The sequence below is a fragment of the Musa acuminata genome, chromosome BXJ2-7, assembly GCF_036884655.1.
Source record: "Musa acuminata AAA Group cultivar baxijiao chromosome BXJ2-7, Cavendish_Baxijiao_AAA, whole genome shotgun sequence".
NCBI classification, from domain to species: Eukaryota; Viridiplantae; Streptophyta; class Magnoliopsida; order Zingiberales; family Musaceae; genus Musa; species Musa acuminata.
In genome coordinates this window covers 5,027,167-5,046,921 of record NC_088344.1, presented here as the reverse complement: position 1 = coordinate 5,046,921, position 19,755 = coordinate 5,027,167, and the positions used below count along the sequence as shown (strand labels likewise).

General features: G+C 39.4%; 3 protein-coding genes and 1 long non-coding RNA gene across 18 annotated transcripts in view; 2 read left to right on the top strand and 2 right to left on the bottom strand.

Moving 5' to 3' along the window:
* Window positions 1-738: 738 nt before the first annotated feature.
* Window positions 739-5,329, bottom strand: LOC103991071 (uncharacterized). Of its 6 annotated transcripts, XR_010488498.1 has the most exons (7): window positions 4,529-5,329; window positions 4,299-4,380; window positions 3,838-3,986; window positions 3,669-3,710; window positions 1,826-1,930; window positions 1,335-1,396; window positions 739-1,063 (listed from the first exon to the last, which is right to left on the bottom strand). XR_010488498.1 is itself a non-coding variant. In XM_065116420.1 (6 exons), exons 2-6 carry the CDS (start codon window positions 4,540-4,542, stop codon window positions 1,918-1,920), a joined length of 300 nt encoding a protein of 99 aa, XP_064972492.1. In that variant the 5' UTR covers window positions 4,543-4,646; window positions 4,791-5,327; the 3' UTR covers window positions 739-1,917. The 6 variants fall into 6 exon arrangements, 2 of the variants coding, with proteins under 2 accessions (XP_064972492.1, XP_064972491.1); XR_010488496.1 differs by having other exon boundaries at window positions 739-1,396; XR_010488497.1 differs by having other exon boundaries at window positions 1,335-1,930; window positions 4,529-5,327.
* A 1,979-nt stretch (window positions 5,330-7,308) lies between these two features.
* On the top strand, window positions 7,309-9,567 carry LOC108953424 (uncharacterized). 3 transcript variants are annotated; one of them, XR_010488494.1, is made up of 4 exons: window positions 7,309-7,816; window positions 7,962-8,090; window positions 8,177-9,314; window positions 9,409-9,501. It is a non-coding gene; the product is annotated as an uncharacterized LOC108953424 (long non-coding RNA). The 3 variants fall into 3 exon arrangements; XR_010488493.1 differs by having other exon boundaries at window positions 7,962-9,380; window positions 9,446-9,567; XR_010488492.1 differs by having other exon boundaries at window positions 7,962-9,314.
* Window positions 9,012-10,684, bottom strand: LOC135616796 (NAC domain-containing protein 7-like). Its single transcript, XM_065116415.1, has 3 exons — window positions 10,525-10,684; window positions 10,174-10,449; window positions 9,012-9,580 (listed from the first exon to the last, which is right to left on the bottom strand). The coding sequence occupies exons 1-3, from the start codon at window positions 10,682-10,684 to the stop codon at window positions 9,012-9,014; spliced, it is 1,005 nt and encodes a 334-aa protein (XP_064972487.1).
* Window positions 10,685-14,516: 3,832 nt separating this feature from the next.
* LOC135616794 (uncharacterized) overlaps window positions 14,517-19,755 on the top strand; it is a 33,251-nt gene continuing 28,012 nt past the window's right edge. For 2 of the 8 annotated variants that reach the window (XM_065116414.1, XM_065116410.1), the window contains exons 1-7: window positions 14,519-14,775; window positions 14,856-14,948; window positions 16,065-16,240; window positions 18,459-18,732; window positions 18,806-18,873; window positions 18,960-19,029; window positions 19,114-19,470. In XM_065116414.1, the coding sequence (XP_064972486.1) occupies window positions 14,572-14,775; window positions 14,856-14,948; window positions 16,065-16,240; window positions 18,459-18,732; window positions 18,806-18,873; window positions 18,960-19,029; window positions 19,114-19,470 (1,242 nt within the window). In that variant the 5' untranslated portion in view covers window positions 14,519-14,571. Of the gene's footprint in view, window positions 14,776-14,855; window positions 14,949-16,059; window positions 16,241-16,481; window positions 16,532-17,614; window positions 17,678-18,114; window positions 18,295-18,458; window positions 18,733-18,805; window positions 18,874-18,959; window positions 19,030-19,113; window positions 19,471-19,755 lie in introns of all 8 variants that reach the window. The other 6 variants (XM_065116409.1, XM_065116407.1, XM_065116408.1 and 3 more) reach the window with 6 other exon arrangements.

The window sequence follows — 19,755 nt, the reverse complement described above, 5'->3', positions numbered from 1 at the left end:
TGGTGAAGGTTAAGAGTCCATTTGGATCTTTTATAATATTTTCATTGTAATGATCAAAATAATATAATAAATTAATTTGTATTTCTATTTGGGTGATGTTATTCTTAAATTAGTATAAATACCTATTTGAATCATAATATTATATCTCAAATGATTGTCAGTGAATTTTAGTTTCGTTTGATTTATATACAGTATTTTTAAGTAAGCATCACGGCATCTTTATTGTGATGATCAAAATATTATAACAGGTAAAAATAATAATATAAAGAAAATTTTTGAGAAACAGTTTAGCTATTTTTTTAAATCAGGAGAAAAAAAAAGGGTATCGTTTTAAAAAATATCTAAAATATGAATATTTTCTAAAAAATCATCCTATTATTTATGTTCTCGCCAACAGAGGCCGACCTTTCCGAGTCCGTCCATTGGCTCCTTTAGGCTCGGTGGAGGAATCGGTTAAGGTATCGATGAAACTTGGGAGAGCTTATGGACAGTTTTCTACCGTTGCGAAACCAGTGAATGAGGAAGCAGTTTACGATCGAAATCGATGTTGACAGCCGTCGGAGTTGTCAAACGTTGTGTCCAAAGTCAATCCTGACGACTAAGAGAACTAGTGTTCTTCCACAAAGAAATTTGTCCTTCGCGTGCTTCCCGGAAAATACAGTCCAACGTTATTTTCAATAACACTGCTGTCCGGATAGCCATAGAGAGCAACGTGATAATTTAAGCACATTTTTCAACTAGTCACAAAGACTCTTCTTATTTCAAAGATACTGTTTTCTTGATGTCAGAAAATTCCAAGTATTTCACAAGAAATTAAATGATTAAGATCAAAAATACTTCGTGTCGTTTACAGGTTACCTTCAAAGTTTCATATATAGAAGAAAAGATAAGGCCGCAATCTAGAAAAAGAAGTTCAAGATCACATTCCAAAATCATCTTTCTTTACCTTCTGTGTTGTGACTTCATCCAGTTTGGTTTTGCATTCTGTGTTACAACTTCTTGATGATATACCCTATAAGAGCACCATCGACACCACCACGTTGCGTTTTTTCCTCAGCAGATCCTGCAATTGCCATTAGAGTGAGCCACAATATCATGATAATAACCAGGAATCTTTTGCAACATGTTCACAATCAAACTGGAGCTCCTGGCAAAACTAAATATCAGGCCTCTTTCATCGATATCATGGTCTGAGATATAAACCAATACATCAGTATTAGTGGATCAACCGAAGGGTATAAGAATCATCAAAATTGTTTGCATTGTAGTTTCATAATATAGGGAAAGAATCAAAATGAAATTCTAATTTGTTGTAAGCTATACAGAAGTGTCACCATGGTTCCTGTGCTGGCATTTTCGGAGTCTTTTGCGATGTATTCCTGGTTTCTTACAGCACCTTTTATATTGAAACAGAAACAAACGATAGACGAACAAGATATGATTTAGTGTTCAGATTAGAGAGATATCAAAATGAAGAACTAGATGCACGAGAATTGTACATTTCAAACTACAGCAGTCTTTTTCACCATATGCAATAAAAAAAATATATATATATCATATTCTGTACCTCAGGATGAAAAGACTGACGGAACTGGGTATTTCCATACTTTAATGAAAGTATATGATTTTACTCATTCATGAAGGCATTCGGCATTTTAATGAGTTCAGAATAAAAATTGGATACGAAAGGTACATAGACAATAAATAGAATTGAAACATCTAAGTTGCAATCACCAGCATAATCTACTAGATTTTCATTACAAACTATTTACCAGTTTATAAGCACTATGAATGGCAAAAATGCTAGCCTTTAGTTGTATCATACATTTGTATGTGATTTGAAATGTGCACCAGTTCCTGCCGAAGCTTTCTGGTTTTGTTGAATGGCAGTATGTTTCTCTTCAGTCAACTTTGAAATCATAGCCAATGCCTGTATATTGGAAAAGGTAATCAAATTACTAATATCATGAATAACCAGCAGTGTGTATAAGGCTCATTCTTGAGGCCTCATAATAAGAATTAAATGTCAGGCAACAATGTTAGGTATAATGTAGCAATCAGATAAAGAGTCAAGTAAATTTTAGCAAAACTAACGTGTCTAGTATTGGGAAAACAAGCCCTTCCTGAAGCCCAAGCTTACTGATCCCATTGTGGCTACGGTCCAATTCACAAATCAAGGTTCATACAAATAGATGGACAAAGTTCACCTAAACATATCAGAGCCCCTAAATTCAGCTTATTCCTTTTTTGCTCCATAATGCGTACATAATTCAAGAGGAGGAAGAAAATGTAATAAGCTAGGTCTTACAGTGGCAAGCAGCCACAAGTAACCATCATTGCCAAATATAGACAAATCACCCCACAAATTCAGTAATGATTTCATCCCTTAAGTCCATTTTCTGTAAATAGAACATTAACAAACAGGTTGAAAATATTCACCCAGTTCCTTAACCACAATTGTCCACTATGTGCTAATAAAGCTGTCGAAAAATGACATGGCAACATTTGCCTGGAGTTGAGTTTCACCGCTTAAGATCATTTGGTGTAAAAAGACTGTTAACAAAAAAGCTGACCACATTCATCTAGTTCCTAAACCACAATTGGTCAATAAGTGCTAATAAAGCTTTGTCATCTGCCCATAGTTCAGTTTCAGGGAGACTTTGAAAGCTTCAACGATGTTGGCATGCCAACCAGAGCTGCATAAATACGGAGTCCAACTACCATGCCAAAGCAATACTGACATGGATTCCCTGCCACATCAAGGAAAGTGTCAATGCACCCTTTGTGTTTTTTTTTTTTTCCCTTAGGGTGTGTGTTTGGTTTGCACCAAACAGTCATGGAAATCTGTTTTCTTTCGGAAGACTTTTATGAGGTTTGTTTATAGAAATGACAAAATTGTATAAGGTTAGCGAACCCCAAATAGTTGAGACTTAGGCTTTGATGTTGTTGTTGCCGTTATACAAATCTGGGAAATTGCTTTCAAGATTTTCAACAAAAATTTGGGCATATTTCTTTTCAGAAAAAGAATTTTCCAGTTTCATCTTCATTTTCATCTTTGTTTCTGACTTCATATCTTCGTGGAAAAATTGAAGAAACATGTTCCTTTATTCCTGAAACTATCTTTTATTCTTTTCTAATAATCAATTTGTTGTGTTGTCAAGCTAATAGTGTGGGTGCAGATGGTGATGGTCATGGTGGCAGTAGCAACGTAGTGTAAGCAGCATTGGTTATACTATTTCTGTGGTGGTGGTGATGAGATGGTGGTTACAAAAAAGTTATACTAGTGATGATGGTGGGATCTTAATTTCATTAGTTAATCAATAAAGTTTCAATGAACCAAAATGGTGCAATAAAAACACCATATATTACATATCTAAGTATTTCATTGTGACAGCTGACGGGGGTAATGATCTTCATTGGCAATATTACTTGCAGATATGATTAGATGATTAACCAAGTTAAGGATGATAAGATGGATGGTTGTCACAAACTTGTTCAGAATTAGTTCTTCCAGTGCTAATAATCTCCACATCTAAGTTTAAGAAAGCATTACTGATTTCCACATAAGGGGAGCAAAATATTAAACCAAAGAGGCTTTCAAGACAAAATTAACTTATAGGAATTTTGTGAAATTGTTAGACCAAGAACAGATAAAGGGAAGAAGTAACCTCTGAAGACTTCTCCTTTGACGGCTCGCTAGATCTTGATACCTGAAAGTTTGTTGAAGTCAATTGAACTAATCGAAGCAAGATAACTCCAGGTATACATAACATAAAAATAAGGACAAGGAAATGTGAATGACATATTAAGGGCCTCAATTAGTTGACAGCCACTTACAGAATCTTGTGTTTGTAAACTATGAAGCCCGTTTCCAATGTGGATGATCCTTCTTCTGGTTCCTCAGGAACAGGTGAGGGAGGACCAGCAGGAACATAAGTGACCCGCAACTTGAACTCATCAACAACCTTACCAGGTTCTTTATTGAACTGATGGTTAGTAGAACAAGTTATAATCACACATCCAAAATTGAACAGAAGAAATACTAAGGCATCCCAATGAACATAGCACAGGTTGGGACCATTTCGGAGGTTATGACTTAGGTCGTTGCACCATGCTCTGTTATGACACTCTGAAGTAGGAACTTGTCATTGCATTGCATGTCTGATGGAGCCTCCATTTGTGCTTGCATGGTGACAAAAGCATCAAACACAGGAAATAAAGACAAGCAGCAAGACCGAGTACTCTGAACTGGCCAATTATCTACATCTCCAACTAGATCGAGGGAAAACAGGGTTTACCAGTGACATCACATGTGGACCTAGGCAATACAATCCTGGTATTGGAGCGGACACAATATTTCTTCGAGTTCGTAGTTTTAACCTATATAATAACATCAGCAAATATACATATGTATGTCAACATAGATAATTTATTCCGATTACCACTAAACAAGAAGAAATGGCAGCTGAAAACAAAGAAAAGAATGAGAAAGCGACAATTATTTGATAAGAAAAACGAAAACAATTACCTTGAAAGCAACATATTGATCTGTCTTGTTGGTCAGCTGCATGGAACATGAGCTCTGCTTCTTCAACTCAACTTCTCGACGCATGACCAGCCGGCAAATCCCGTTAGCAAAATGACAACTTTATGTGTGTGTGTGCGCGCGCGCGCGCGCGCGAAAGGAAAAATATAGGACAAAACCGCGAAAGGAAAAGATAAACAAGCATTGATCAATCGGCGGAAAAATATTGGACAAGTACAATATCAGAGAAGTAAAGGTTGCTTACAAGGGACTTTGAGCTCCGTCGGCTGGATGCCGAGAAATCCTCCGTCACTCATGTCTGCTTGTGCCTTCAGATCGAGGCCGTCAAGAACTAATTCTGAGAAGATGAGACGAAAAACCAATGGATTCAGGATTTCTTTCCCCTTTCTCTGTTCTTTCCTTCGCCTCTTGGGATTGGGGCAGTGGATGAAGGCTAGGAAATGAGGAACGCCAAAGGAGTGGCAGAGATGTCTCGTCTCGCACGGGTGGGGGTAGGTGAAGGGCGAGGGCGCAGTTGGATGGGACACTGGCGGTCGTGCTCTCTCCTCTGCCCCTCCTCTCCGTCGATTAGTTATGTGATGATGCCATCGGTGTCGTGTGTACCGCACCTCCATGGCGCAGGGTACGGATGCTACAGGATCCCAAACTTGGAGAGGCCTAGAGCCCAGGGCCCGGGAACCAGGCCCGAAAAGTTTACATCGGAGGCCGCCGACATCTTTCATCTGGGTCAAGCTCTCTGTGACCATAACAACAAACGAAACACCCGGAAAGATCGTCCGTGTCCCTCGAAGAGGAATCAACTAGGGCAGAGAAGTTCCAATGAGAAATCAAGAAGAAGAAGGAGAAGGAGAAAAGTGTAGATAGGGTTCTAAGACCAGAATAGTAGTGAGTGCATCCGGAAGCGAGCTTGGCGTTCGTAGGCGGAGAGTTCGACGTCGAGTTCGCCCTCCGTCTTCCTCCCTTCCTCGAGGAGCTCCCCCCCCCACCCCGACCGGACCGTCTCCTAAGCCACCGATCGACGAGGACAACGGCATGGGCATAATTCTTATTCAAACACAATAATATTTCAGGGAATTTATTATCCAAGGAAATGCTATCTGCAACAGAGTGTTCTCTATAAAAAGCAAAAACAAAACAGAAACACGCACGAACGTGAAGAAAATAAGAGATGATGAGACGCAACATTTCTAATTTCTCGATCAATAATCGTTAATACATACAAAATCTTTTTGACGAAAAATAGTTTAGATTTATTGTTGTTGGGTGAGAGTATATGAAGGATGAAGAAAACCTTAACAATTAGGCTTTTATATATAGTTTTTGTGTTAACATAAAAATTTATTTATGCAAATTAAAAGAAATATTATTATTTTGTGAGATGATTGATATATTTTTGAAGTAAACAAAAATTATTATTCTTTCAAAGAAATACCTAAACATGCAAAGCAACTCAAGCAATAAGCTCAAAATTTTTGAGTGAATGTTTAGATTTCTCGAGACAAATCAATTTATTATCGTCTCTTTTTTTCTTTTTCTTTTTTTTATAATCAACTCTTATTATTATTATTTTATTATTTTTATAAAGGAGAAGACTCCTAATTAGAATAAGACTCTTAGTCGAAGTCTAACACGAGCTTCGAGCTTAGATTTGAGTAGATCATATTTAAGTTGAATTGAAGTATGATAACTCGAAATGAATTGAAGTAGGACTCGAACTAAGTTTGATCTTAACTATGACCTATATTTGAATAAAAATTTATTGAGACAGTATTTATTCATGCATTTCCCTCAAAGGAACATAACATTGTTTTTGGAACCATCGAGGTGACAAATGTTTTGTTCTCTCTTTTCCCAGAGGAAAAGAAGAATGCATTGGCTACGGGGAAGTCAATGTAGGGGGGGATAAGAGTCAAAAAGAACAAAGCTCAGAGCGAAATAAGTCCAAAAAAAAGCTTTGGATACATATAGGACATGAGGTGTCGGACCTTAAAAGCAACATCATGAGCTTTGCTTCCCATGCTGTCTGGCTCAGGGAGGGTAGACATCAATCACTGGAGCCAGAAGCATTGTCTCCTTAGTGGCCTCTGTTTCCAGTAGTTGTCATGTGTGGGGATGAACCAGTTATCATGGATCCTCTCTTCATCTCCATCATCCATCAGTGACATGTTTGTACCACGTAAAAGTACGTACCCATTTCCCTTTGTAGCGTATAATTATTGGGTTTTGCTTCCACAAGTATATCCCGGGTATACATGAACATGAGGATGCAGACAGATATCTATACGTATAGAGCCACAGCGATGGTACATGGACACTGTACATACTCATCGCATGAACCACCATAGATCATCTATTCTAATGGGTAGGTTATAGTGTTATATATATTCTCGATCTACTTTTAAATCTGAAGAACTCTCCTTTGTTTTTGTCACCTATCCTTTTGGCCGTGAGTAGTGCAACTAAATAAGTAGAGAAAAGGTCGGCGTGGATGATTAATGCAGTGTTTGGATTCTGTAATTACATAGATATATAGAGGATAGATGGAAGGAAGTGATGATTAGATAAGATTAGATAGAGAGGGTGTCAGGAGGGCTTAAGGTGGGTCTCAGGCCACTGGCGTGGAAGGAAAGGAGGGACGGGGATAGGTGGTGGTAGCATGATGAGTGGTCACATGAGAGCTTTCACGCAGGCATCATGTTATCTTCGTCTACAAACAACACTTACTAACATCACCTTAATAATTCTTCCACGTCCCGATGCCTTTACATTGCATGCATCTCATGTCCACTTAGTTCCCAACAGCCCACCTTTTTTGACCTTGGATCTCACACCTCTCTCTCTCTCTCTCTCTCTCTCTCTCTCAGTGTGATATATAGACAAATAGTTTGCTTTAAGGAAGAAGGGGATATAGCTTTGCTTGCCTGCATGGATTCCTGGTGGGTTCTTCTAGTCCACAAAATTGAAGGCCGAGTGGGTGGGAGGCATTTTTGTACTGCTGCTTCCTTTCTCTCTGTTGATCAAATCCAGTGTTCTGCTCCTTCTTCTCTTGTTGTAGCTCTCACGAGGAACGCAGCTTCACTTGGTTGTCGGACGTTCTCTGCATAGGTGACCTGAAAGGGTAAGCAAACATAGGAAGATGATCTGACGTGCTATATACTCTTATGGTTTCTTAGGGTTTCCAGCGGCTGATGCTTCTTCGGACTCGACTTTGATGTTACCAGCATTCTTTTTAGTGACAAAGGAAGCTGCCAAATTGTCGAGCTGAGATAAGTAAGATGTTCATCTGACGATATCCTTTACTTGTATTTTCCTGTGAGCATCAAATATTGCATTATGGTCAATCTTCTTCATAGCCGATTGCTTATTAACTCCCAGCTGTATCTTTCTTTGGCCAACGATTAATTCGTCCCCGTAGGGTTTGGATGATGCATGCTAGAATTCCGTAGGAACTGATCTGCTTCAAAGACCATCGAATGCTTTAGTTGTATGCTTGTGTCTAGCTTTGCCTTGATCCATACCCTGCACATCAGTAGATGCAGAACAGGTATGACATCCTACCATCATTACTACAACTTTAGTGTTACAGACAAAGCCTAGTTTTCCTGGAGTTCTTATGGATTCAGTACATAGAGCATCATCCACAGCTAGCCTTGAAGTCATGCTATCTATATAAACTGGACTATTCACTGGATGAACAAAAGCTTCATGGTACGTACCTGACAACATGGTTAGTATTGCTAATTCGTCCTTTTACCGTCACAAATTTATCTGTTTTATGTTCTAAATTATGATGATGATAGTTGTTCTGTAAGTGTTGGTGTTATGGTCTGTAACACTCTTTATCTGCAAAAAAGCTGTGTTGCTCTTATCGTCATCGATACGTACATAAACTGGAAAAAGGCAAACAAAACTATTCTGACTAGAATTCCTTTACGTGTAGCTTTTCATGTTTGTGTTTGTATTCGATGCAATGACATGCAGAACTGAAGCACGAAGCTTCCTCGTTCCATGAAACGATTAATGGATTGCTCTTTCAATAGCTTTAAAACCGGTTCATGTTCTTTCTCTTCACGTCTGACATTTGGTTTTAAGGTAACGGATGCTGTACGCAGAAGCTCCTAAGTTATATCGAAAGATGGCACTAAACATAAGAAAAATAGATGGAATGGATAGTGTGCGATTGATTTCATATTGGTTGTACATATTCTACAAAATGACTTTGATCGTTTGAGCCTCAGCAGGCGGCTTCCTGCGGTGCAAATGTCATGCATCGTAGTTAATTTTCTGATGAAGCAAATAACATCATGGCACACATTCATATTAGTAGTCTTTGCTTCATTCATAAGTAGGAATATCTAGAACAACAGCCGCATCGCAATCGTCTAGTACCTTATGTACACAACGATAATCATCACTCGCACATATATGATTCATATCGTGCTGGCTACATAGGAGAATTCATGTTTCATTTCCACGGATACATTTGGCAGCTCGATGTGGATGTCGACGGGAACTCCATGGCAACTTCTTGTTCATCGGCAACTTGAAGAAGGTCGTCTTCATCCGAGTAGATAGGTTTCTTTGAGCCATCATGGCTGAGCTGAGCTGCAACGAACTTGTCGAGAATCCTCCAATCCGTCACTTGGTCTGATGCTTGGCTTACGTTTTCATCGTTGTTGTCCGTCGTGGTTGCCTGAAGTTGGTGTCGAGGTTGCACTGCTTCATTCTCCGAGAAGATGAGTCGCTGTAGGGAGTCTCCGTGGTTCAGGTAGCTAAAAATCATGGGGGGCTCTACTGGTGGGAGCTCGTGATCAAGAGCTTCGTGCGGCGAGCGGTAATGCAGTTTTATCTCTCTCTTGTAGGAATAGAGTTGGTGGTGATGATGATACTCCATGGCAGGCTGCGGCATGGTCCTCTTTGGGGAGTCGATGTCTTGCATGAAGGAACCTTGCTCATCGTACCATGGCAACTCATCACTTGCCTTTCTTGCGGTTGGCACTCGTTTCTTGAACACCCTGCACACAACCCAACCCTCTTCCTGTAACATGAAGTTACAGGACACATATGATCATGATAAGATTGTAGAAACCATGTCATGCAGAATAATCATCACTTGCAAGAAGAGATCAATTTTGCAAGAATCTATCCAGAGATGGCACTTCAAGACTAAAAATATAAAGGAATTGCCGGGAATATGAACTTGGTTATTGTTTCAATCTGCAGTAAACGCTTTAGACTAAACGTAGCAGATGAAAGAGTCGAGTAAATCACAACATGAAGCTGCTTTTAATTCAGGCTAAACTAAGTCAAAAATGAAACCAACCAAAGCCACTTAGAATTTCTTGTATAATTAATTATATTGTATGTTGCAAGTGGTTTATCTAATTATAATCATTCTGGTATAAGATGTAAATGTTTTGTATAAGAAGAACAAAGTTCAGATCAGGACATGTATATATATGTGGCTATCGATTTTAAAGGAGTTTAGCTAAGACGGCAATGGTGGCGTTTTAGTTTGCAGACTTTAAAGAAGAATATTAGAGTAGATATGAATGCATGCTCTGCATGAGCCATCGTTGTTCTATCAGTCTTTGACATGAGAAGGTGAAGTTTAAATGAGAATAAACTTGCCTGTGGAGGTCCATTTTCACTTGTTTCAAGACGGTATTCATGCATGATCCAATCTGACTTTTGGCCATTTGGTGCTCGACCCTTGTAATAGACCAAAGTCTTCCTCATTCCGACCAATCTATGCTTGGAGTAAATCGGCTTGTCTCTTCCAGTGGCTTTCCAGAATCCAGCTGTGGTTGCTCGGTTAGTTCGAGTTCCGGTTGGATACTTCTTGTCCTTGTGGCTAAAGAAGTACCACTCGTTCTGCTCTTCTGCTCCTATCCTACAGATCTCTATGTGATGGTGTAAACATGATCAGTTCAAGTCTGAAAGGAGCAGAAGTACTTGAGGTTTTGTGTGAGATGTACCCTGAAGATCCCAAGGTTCGATTTTATACAAATCCACATCTTTTATTACGTCTAAGTCGATTTTTCTTGCAGCCACTTTCTTCCTCAGGTAGTAATCTACCAGTTCTTCATCGGTGGGGTGGAACCGAAAGCCCGGTGGAACGTGCGAGATGGTGTTCATACTCTTGTCGTGATGTTGCGCCAGGTCCTGCAAACCATGTCATGATAATAAGCATAGTTATCTTTGCTGTGATGGAGTATCACTGCACCAAAGATTTCTCTGCAGAAGTGTAATTATATGTCAGTTCTTTTCTCTGCACACTGGAATACATGCATGGCATAAAACCATCATATATCAGCACTACTCTTAAGGGAGATTATATGCGACTCTCGAGCTTTAGTAATGTCAAACATTTCTTCCATCATCATATGTGAATGACAGTTGTTGAACCCTATTACAGTTAGAAAACACCTTATTTCAGTTATAAAAGATGAGATTTCTTTTTATGCTAAGCATTGCCACAGTAAATCTTATTAGTTTTCCTATGGTATCAAATGAACTTGCAATTCTGAATGAAAGTATTTGAAAAGCATCAAAGCCTGAAGATAAGTTGCATGTTTAGTGAGATAAAATATGTTTTGACCTTCATTTTGTTCAACTATTTTCTTCATTTTGTTTTCCCAACACATCTGTTGTCTTCTACACGCTAGACATTCGTCACAACTTAGGTTTGAGGTCCATCGAAGACTCAAAGGAAGATAAAAAAGGCTCCTGACATATATTTGATCCGGTGGATATCCTCAAGGAATGTCTCGTAAAAATGTGGCCTACAAAAGAACGATGGTTCACTAGTGAGATTTCTCTTTGTTTCTGAACAAAGCAATATAGCAATGATTTCTATCACGCATGAAGGTCCTCAAGAGTAGCTCAAGAGAACTATGGAGTTGTCACGCTATATATGGACAAAGCTCATACGTAGTTCACTAATCCACCCATGAAATATCTCCTTCCATTTAAGTGTTTGTCGCAACATCTTGCGAGAAAAGAAGTGAAGCGGATCTCGTAACGATCATGTTCGCGCTTCTCTATGCCATGGATCTCTCATTCCGTTGATCGAGGACTGTAGATCGCATGAACAAGGTGCATTTCTAAGAAATGCTTTCATGCGGATGCTTAGGGCGTGCGGTGAGCGATGATTAACTTGACATGCAGATCTCCACCGAAGTGGACAAAAGAACGAGAAGAGGAAGAAAACCATGGAGATCTTTAGTTGCTTCTTAACTCGCTGACCTAATTTCCTTACAGGAGAAACGCAGATATCCATGATCGACGAAATTTAACATTCTCAGTATGGAAAGCTCACCTGTAGGTATTACCTGGAGAAAGACGGCGATGAAGGCACTGAGATCTAAGCAGGTAAGATCTGGATCTTTCGTTCTCCCGCACTTTTCTCTCAGAGGGGAGCACGAAGACGGATCAAACCTGTCTTGGAACTTGAACCACTCAACAACGTCAAATTTCTTCGGATTGGCCAGTACGTGAAGTGAAATGATCCGAGCCCAACAAGAAGACGCAGCAGAGATAGAGAAGAGAGGAAGAAAAGAGGCAGCTGGAGAACAGTGGTGGAGAAATAAATGGGAGATGGCAACTTTTCAAGTGTTGGTCATGGATAACATGTCTCTCAGGCTTTCTTCTGCCACCCAAAAAATTGTAGGGAGAAAGATCAAAAGCCTCCTCTGCAACCACCTCGCGTGCCGACGAGCGAGAAGGTGATGGAGAGGAGACGGGCGAGAGCGAGAGAGAGAGAGAGAGAGTTGCAGAGAACGGAAACGGGGGACAGCGGGTATAATAAGTAAAGCTTCGGTGAGGCTCATCCGCTTTCACCCACCTTCCCACTATGCAAATGCTAAAGAAATCAAAGATATATCCATATATATACATATATATATATATATATATATATATATATCATATTTTGGTATGTATGTATATATCTATTACATGTAAATATAATAATAATGGTCCAACAGCGTTCTATGGGTGTCACGGAAACCTATGAATGAGTTGTGTGGATCAAAAGATGACCTACTTGATGAGCTCATCAGAAATAACGCATCTCTCTCCCCTCTTCTCTGACTCGAAAAACATAAACAGTTTCTTCTGCTTTTGTTTCTGCGTTACATGATAAATAGAGTTGTTGTTGTCTGTGAGGGTTAGGAACAGTCTCCAGCCACAAACAAAGTGGGAGCTTAGAATGACAAGCTCGACAGAGGTAATGATATTGGTTTATCAGGTTATGCAAGCAAATAGGAGTCGGATTTGCAAAGTACTACACACACCTCCGATTAAAGAGGAGGACATTGCCGGAGACGTAATTGAACAGCCACCTCCACTGCCCACTCCAGCGTGTGTGGGACCGCCCGCACCTTCTATCCATCCATCCATCCATCCATCACCTTTTCCTTTTAGATTTCTTTTGGCGTCGTCCCCACCGCCCCTTTCCACCTTCTAACATCATGCTTCTACCCTAGCTCAGCTTTCAGCCATTGCAGAAACCCACAAAGCCATGACCACTTAAGTACATCTCCATTTGTCTGTCCTCCGCCATGGCCTTGTCCAAGTTTTGCCTAATTAGCAAGTAGCTTCAGCGAGTAACCTGTTCTCTCATGACTGGCATACGAAGATGGAGGGGTGAGTGGGGGACGGGCCCCACGAAGGAGCGACAATGATGTGGATAGGCGAGCCCGTGGGTCCCGGCGTGGACTGGCCCCCATCATTAGGCACGCCATATACATCTATATATATACTTGTCCTGTTCGGAAACACATGCACGGCAGGTTGGGTCGGCTTTTCCACGGTTAACACGTGCACAGCCCGTCTCTCTTTCTCTCTCCCTCTCTGACCTCCTCAAATTCTATTACCGAGAGTCAAGTCTTGTGCATATTTATCGCATCATCCGAGTTAGCACCGTATTATTTGGTAACTCAAGATTTTTTGACCACCCAAATTTCGGGCCCACCCAACATGGAGCCCGCGTCGAGCCAGCACAGAGCGCACCATGGTAATTCTAAGGCGGACCCCAGTCATGATTGTTTGGCGCACGACATTGAGGCCCATGAACCCGGTCCATAACTAATACTTTCTAATCGGAGCAAAAAGACCGCCCATTAAGCCGCTGGGGTCGAACCCGGTCCGGGCCATCCGATACAAATGGCACGTCACAATTCTTATTCATTAAAACCGATCCAATTTTATAAATTATAAATATAGCTAAAATTACTTAAATATTTTTTTTATTGAATATAAATATGTATGATAATTTTGAGATTAGGATGACGTGAGAAAGAAAGTGAGTTCACACTGTGTAATTGCTTCTCTATTTGGGCCACCCTCTGTGGTCGTCTATTTCAAATCTTCCTTCACTTTCTCATCATCCTTTACATCTTTACACCTTTTCCCTTTCATCACCAACATGATAAACTATAAATATATATTTGATCATAATAACTATTTCTTTTATATTATTGAACACTTTGTTTGGATTTAATTCATATTTTGGATATCATCATATATTATTTAATCTAGCTAAAAATTTATGTTTAAAATGATGGTTGATTTTTTAAAATTATTTACTGTATTATTGCTGTTATTAATTTTTTTATGCCTAATATTTTTTTATTATATTATTTAAATTTTTTAATAATTTATATTATATATATATATTAAAAAGTATTTTTAGATAAATATAATCAGTCGTTCGGACGGTCGAAGCAATAATATGATTACAGAATAATATGATACCCGATTACACCATCAAAATAATCATCACAATAGGGTTTATTTTTATTACACCATATAACTTAATTCAAATCATGCGTGTCAAGAGACTCGATTCCCAGCCTTTCATTGTTGCACGTTTCCCAAAATTACATGTATACCCTCAACAGACTCGAAGATTAAGGGCCCGATGTGTGGATCGTTCCACCAAAGAACTCGGGCTTGGAATTGGGCCCGGCGATGTCGTCGTCTTCATCCGGCATCCGCCTCGCTCGTTTAAAAACCCAGAAATGAAGTCCGGGTTGGAAACGGGTCCCGCTATGGCGCCGTCCTCATCCGGCGTCCGCTGCTGGCGGACGGCGTTCCTCACCCTCCGAGACGAAACCCTAGCCTCGCCCCCTCCCCCCGCCCTGCTCGCTCTCCTCCGCGATCTCATCCTCTCCCACCCCTCCGACGCCATGGTCGCCGCCGCAACCGATCTGCCCCCTCACGAGGTGACGCTGGAATCCCGTTCTCGAACCCTTCTTTTTGATCTTTGGGTTGTTCCCGAGGGAGCGAGATTTGATGGTTTCAGGTGACTTCGGATTTGGTTCTGCTCGCTGAGCTGTCGTCGGCGGCTTCGGTGTGCAAAGATGTGGATGATGTGTTGCTGTGGACTTGCCATTTGGTATTCTTTGTGCTTTCTTGCGTTCTCGATGCATCCAGTTGATCTTGATGCATCAAGTTGTTCCTTCAATGATCTAGCTATTCGAAACAGTGATCCAAGTCACTGGGGCTTGGGATAAAAGCACAACTTGCTGATTTTTCTTTGATTATATCTTCAGGATTCTAGTGTTCAGTATATCAAATTAGATGCTCTGATGCATACGGGTTGAGAATTTTAGACCATCGGTAGGATTTTTTTTTTGGATTCAGAAGGATGATGCACCCGATGAATTTTGTTTGTTCTTCCATAAACTTTTATTTTGGCTAAGTAGAGCTTGGCGCTTTGGTCAACAAGCATCCTCACACTGAGGAAACAAGTACTCTACCCCTCCCTAGTCAAAGAAACCAAAGGCAGCCACAATTTAAAATCTCTTTAGAAAGATAGACCAAGATTCTAACAAGAATAAAAAACAATAGGAGCAAAATAATTGTTTATTATCTTTGTAGATACATTCTTCTATGACCAAAATTTGGTGGATTGAAAATCCTCTGACGACAGAGATTAAGTTCCTGGAAGTGCCATCAATGACAGTAAGTAATGAATCTGAGCAGTTTCTTAAGATGTTCTTCTTCTCTGACTTATGTATAGAAAATTCTATGACCTCAGAAATTAAGTTTATATCATGGACTGTCCTGTGGCCATCATGTGTCATGCTTTATACCATGATCTTTGAACTGATGGTTTCGTACTAGAATGCATGAAGGTGAAATCTCTGGAATGATTAGTCCCTTTTGATCCATGAATTTTATTCAAAATTGCGTTATGTAAATGTGCTATCGATTTTAGGCTGATATCCTTTTTAACAAGGAAAAGATGATATCTTTGTCTGTTACTAGTCGTAGGCTTTTCTTGTCTTGTAATGTTATCATCAAGTGTGTTTGAGATTCTATATATTTTTCCTTTTTTTGTGTTTGAAATTCTATATTTTCTGTTCTTTTGTGATATTTGGTTTTCTAGTGGTATGACATTAATAATTATTGGTATGACATTGTGTCTTAGTATTTAATCAGAGATTGTTTTATTATACATGCTGCCATTACCATTTACCGCCCCTGATGCTGTTCATATCCAGTGCAGATACATGCTGTTAGTTGCAAAGTCTTCCTTGGCATTAGTTCTTCTTCTTGGACGGTTATACTGAACATTCTTAAAAGGGTTGTGGAGCACTTGCTTGGTAATACTGATAATAGTAGTGTTTGTATGGACAACACTTCTAGAATGAAAGCACTAGCCGAGGTTTTAGATATTCTCAGGTTAGTGAACTATAACAATTTTGTTAATAGTTCTTAGCCTTCTTTCTCAGTGCTTGTTCACTTGCTTGGTGTTTGTTCATTGATAATGAATCAACACGATCTTCATATGTTGTTTTCATCTGAAGCAAAAAGATAAATAAGAGAATTCTTGAAGTTGTACTACTATGCATTTATCTTTAGATTTCATCATAACAACCTGATGTCTAAGTCCATTTTTTTGTGTAATATGTGAAATTGGCAGTGATGAAAAGATTGCCTCGTCGAGGAGACCTCCTGTTTGCACGATCTAAGGTCATGTAGGCATTACCCAACATAATCCCAGTAGTTGCTCTTTGAAATTCTGTAGTTACTTATATATCATTTTGTTTCAACCACATTCATTATAGGATTATTTGAGCATCATAGCCAGGCCTGTTAAAAAAAAATAATTTGAAATAATAAATGCATGTACGAGCTTGGTTAATCGAACCTAGATGATATTTGAGCATAGCTAAATTTCAGATTGGTTGTCAGTCCAAAGGTAGTGTTTGGTCTGATCATGATTAAGCCAGCCTCAATCTTGGCACATTCATTTTAATGCTGGCATCATTGGCATCGATCATGCAGACAAGTTCTTGCTTGGTTCATGTGATGATCATGCATGTTATGTTTATTTGGGCTCATTACAAAGCATCTCTGTATTAAAAAGCCACGTACAGTCTGTCTGGGATCGTTGAGCTAAACTTGTAGCCCTAGTAACTGATTCACTCATTTATGTTCATGGATCTAAACACCTTAGTGTACTGACTGTATCGGGCCTGTAGATAATGTATCATATAATATTGAGTTATCTGATGCTTCAACTTATGCTTTATTTGTTTAGTGATATTACTGAGGACAATATAACAAGGTTCGTTGTTCTATGGTATACCGCTCAGTGCGGGCGGTATGTATCAGTCCGATAGGGGACCGGTATTGGCGGTACATCAGTATGCCCATGTACCATGTGTTGGTATGCTTGGTACAGCTACATATGTACAGTACCGATAGCTGGTCGGTACATTGGTACGGACTGGTAAGACGAACCATGCAATATATTCTGGTAGCTTGGTACCAACATACTTTATCAGTATCGGTACAGTGAATATGCAACAACCACCATTCTTAGTTTCGGCTATTTGGGGATGACTACGTGGATCCTTTTTCCTGCTATTATTGAGCTTTATTTAGGTTGATTTCCAACAAAGTATTTTTAGATATCCTCTAGCTTTTTTCCCACCAATAATTCTAATCAACTTGCATCATCTAATGTGGGCATCTATATCCTCTAGAATTTAAATGATATGGGTTCAATATCTCAGTTTTGATTTCTTGAGTTCTTGATGTCTTAACCAGGGCACATTGGATATCAAGAAACTGCAGGTGATGTCTTGAGCAGGGCACATTTAGTACTCACAAGTCTGTCACATGGATCCTTGGTGCCTTATTCCTTTCTTTGGACCATTAATTCAGTAAACTTGTGTGTGATTAATTTTTTTATATCAAGTTTGTCATGATCCCAAGTTTTCACAATTTGTGTGAGCGTCATTTAGCTAGCAGTTGCTGCTTTGTCAACAGAGTTCACCAAGGGGAAACCTTAGGATGGCTGATAAGCATTTGGGTCGATCAGACCACTTAATGTTAATTCAGTAATGCAGTTGGGCTGATTATTGGCTTCTGCACATGGGAGAAAATTAGTTGGTTTAAGCCAGTGCCAAAATCAATAAATCCAACAAGTGCTTTGGCTGGTTATTTTGTTTGGCTAAGTCAGCATAAAACATGCTGTCCAGCATGCGATCCAGCTGAGCTGCTACCTAGTTGTTGGTTCATCACCTAATCCTGCTTCTGTTTTTTAGGTATCTTGAGACAAATAAGTGTCTGGTGACTTTGGCCTTTTCTGATCAAGCTCACTATAGGAAACCGGTCAGAGAACACAGATTTGTTTTTTACTTCTGTACAAGTTTTCTGTCCAAATTTACCACGATAAGAAAGTCAGGTGCTACCTTGGCATCATTATATCAGAGGATGTCATTGAGGTATTTGTTTAGAAATGTCATGATTATACTATTACTAAATAAACCATTTTTTGGGTGCTTAGAAGTTATCATCTTTTGGTTTCTGCATTTGAAAAATCAAATACCTTTCACATTTTTGGATGCTGTAAGTTATATGACAAATAATTCTTTACCAAAATTTTCAGGCTTGCTGTCAAAGCATATAGAAGAAACAATTCATTATCTGAGATTATGGAGTTAGTCAGGCTTCTTGTTTGTCTTGTTTCATGCTTGCATGCTGAGTTATTTAGCTTACATCATCCACATGGAACCCACAGTCCTTTCAATGATTCTTTAAGTAGCAGTCCTCTATGCAACATTGTATGGGACATACAAACTCATGCACTTTCCATGATGTGTGATGCTTTAACTGGAATTGGAACTTCTATCCCGGCCAACTTATGGCAATCAACAATTGAGGTGAGCTTGTTTTCTTTGTGTTAACTAGTCTCTGTATCTATAGTTGCTGTGGCATATTTTATCTTATCACCAGGTATTGAGGAAAGTAATGGACTACTTGGTGTCGAAGAACTTGCTGCTTGAAAACTCTGTCATGTCAAGGTACTTTTTTCCTTTGTTTCTCTTGAGCATTTTTCCCATAATTGGACAAGCAGAAGTCTTGAATATAACCTCTTATCTTTTTGCAGGCTTTTGTTGAATCTTCTTAATTGTCTGCATTTGGTTCTTTTGGAGCCAAAAGGTTCTCTTTCAGGGCATGTATGTCTGTAGCTTCTGCTATGCCTTTATTTTGAATGAATTTTGTTAGTTAACCTTTGATAACTTTCTTTGTGAAAATCTAAGGTGCCAGGTTTGGTAGCAACATTACAATTATTTCTTGTGTATGGTCTCCCCAGTAGATCTTCATTACGACCTATGATCAGTGATTTGAAGGAAAAAGCATTTATTTCTTATGGCATAAAATCTGGGTTGGGGGAATCCATAAAAAGTGTTCCCGGCCCTTATAAACCGCCACACTTGCGCAAGAAGGATGGTCCTACTAATGACACACTGGATGCTCAGTGTTCTTCAGACCATGTGCCTTCAAAATATGGTTTCACATCATCAGATTCGGATCATAGTGATAGTGATGGCTCTTCTAAGCATATAGACCGTTTCAGAAGCTCAAAAGTTAGGTTGGCTGCACTTACTTGCATACAGGTACTTTCTTGTTTACATTAAATCCCTCAGGTTAACTTTTCTGCAAGTTCAGGTTTGTTGCACTCTTATCAACTAAAGAAAAGCTGTATTGTTGTAGGGTGCTTTGAGTCCCATGTCAGGACTTAAAGCTGCTGTTTTGCTCAAAAAGTAAGATGCTTAAGCTGAATTATTTTTCATAAGATCGAGATATTTGATGTCAGCTGTAGCTTGTAAAAACTAAGGTTTGCAATACCGAATGATACCACTTGTATTGGGCAGTATGTACTGGTCCGTCAGTAGACCAGT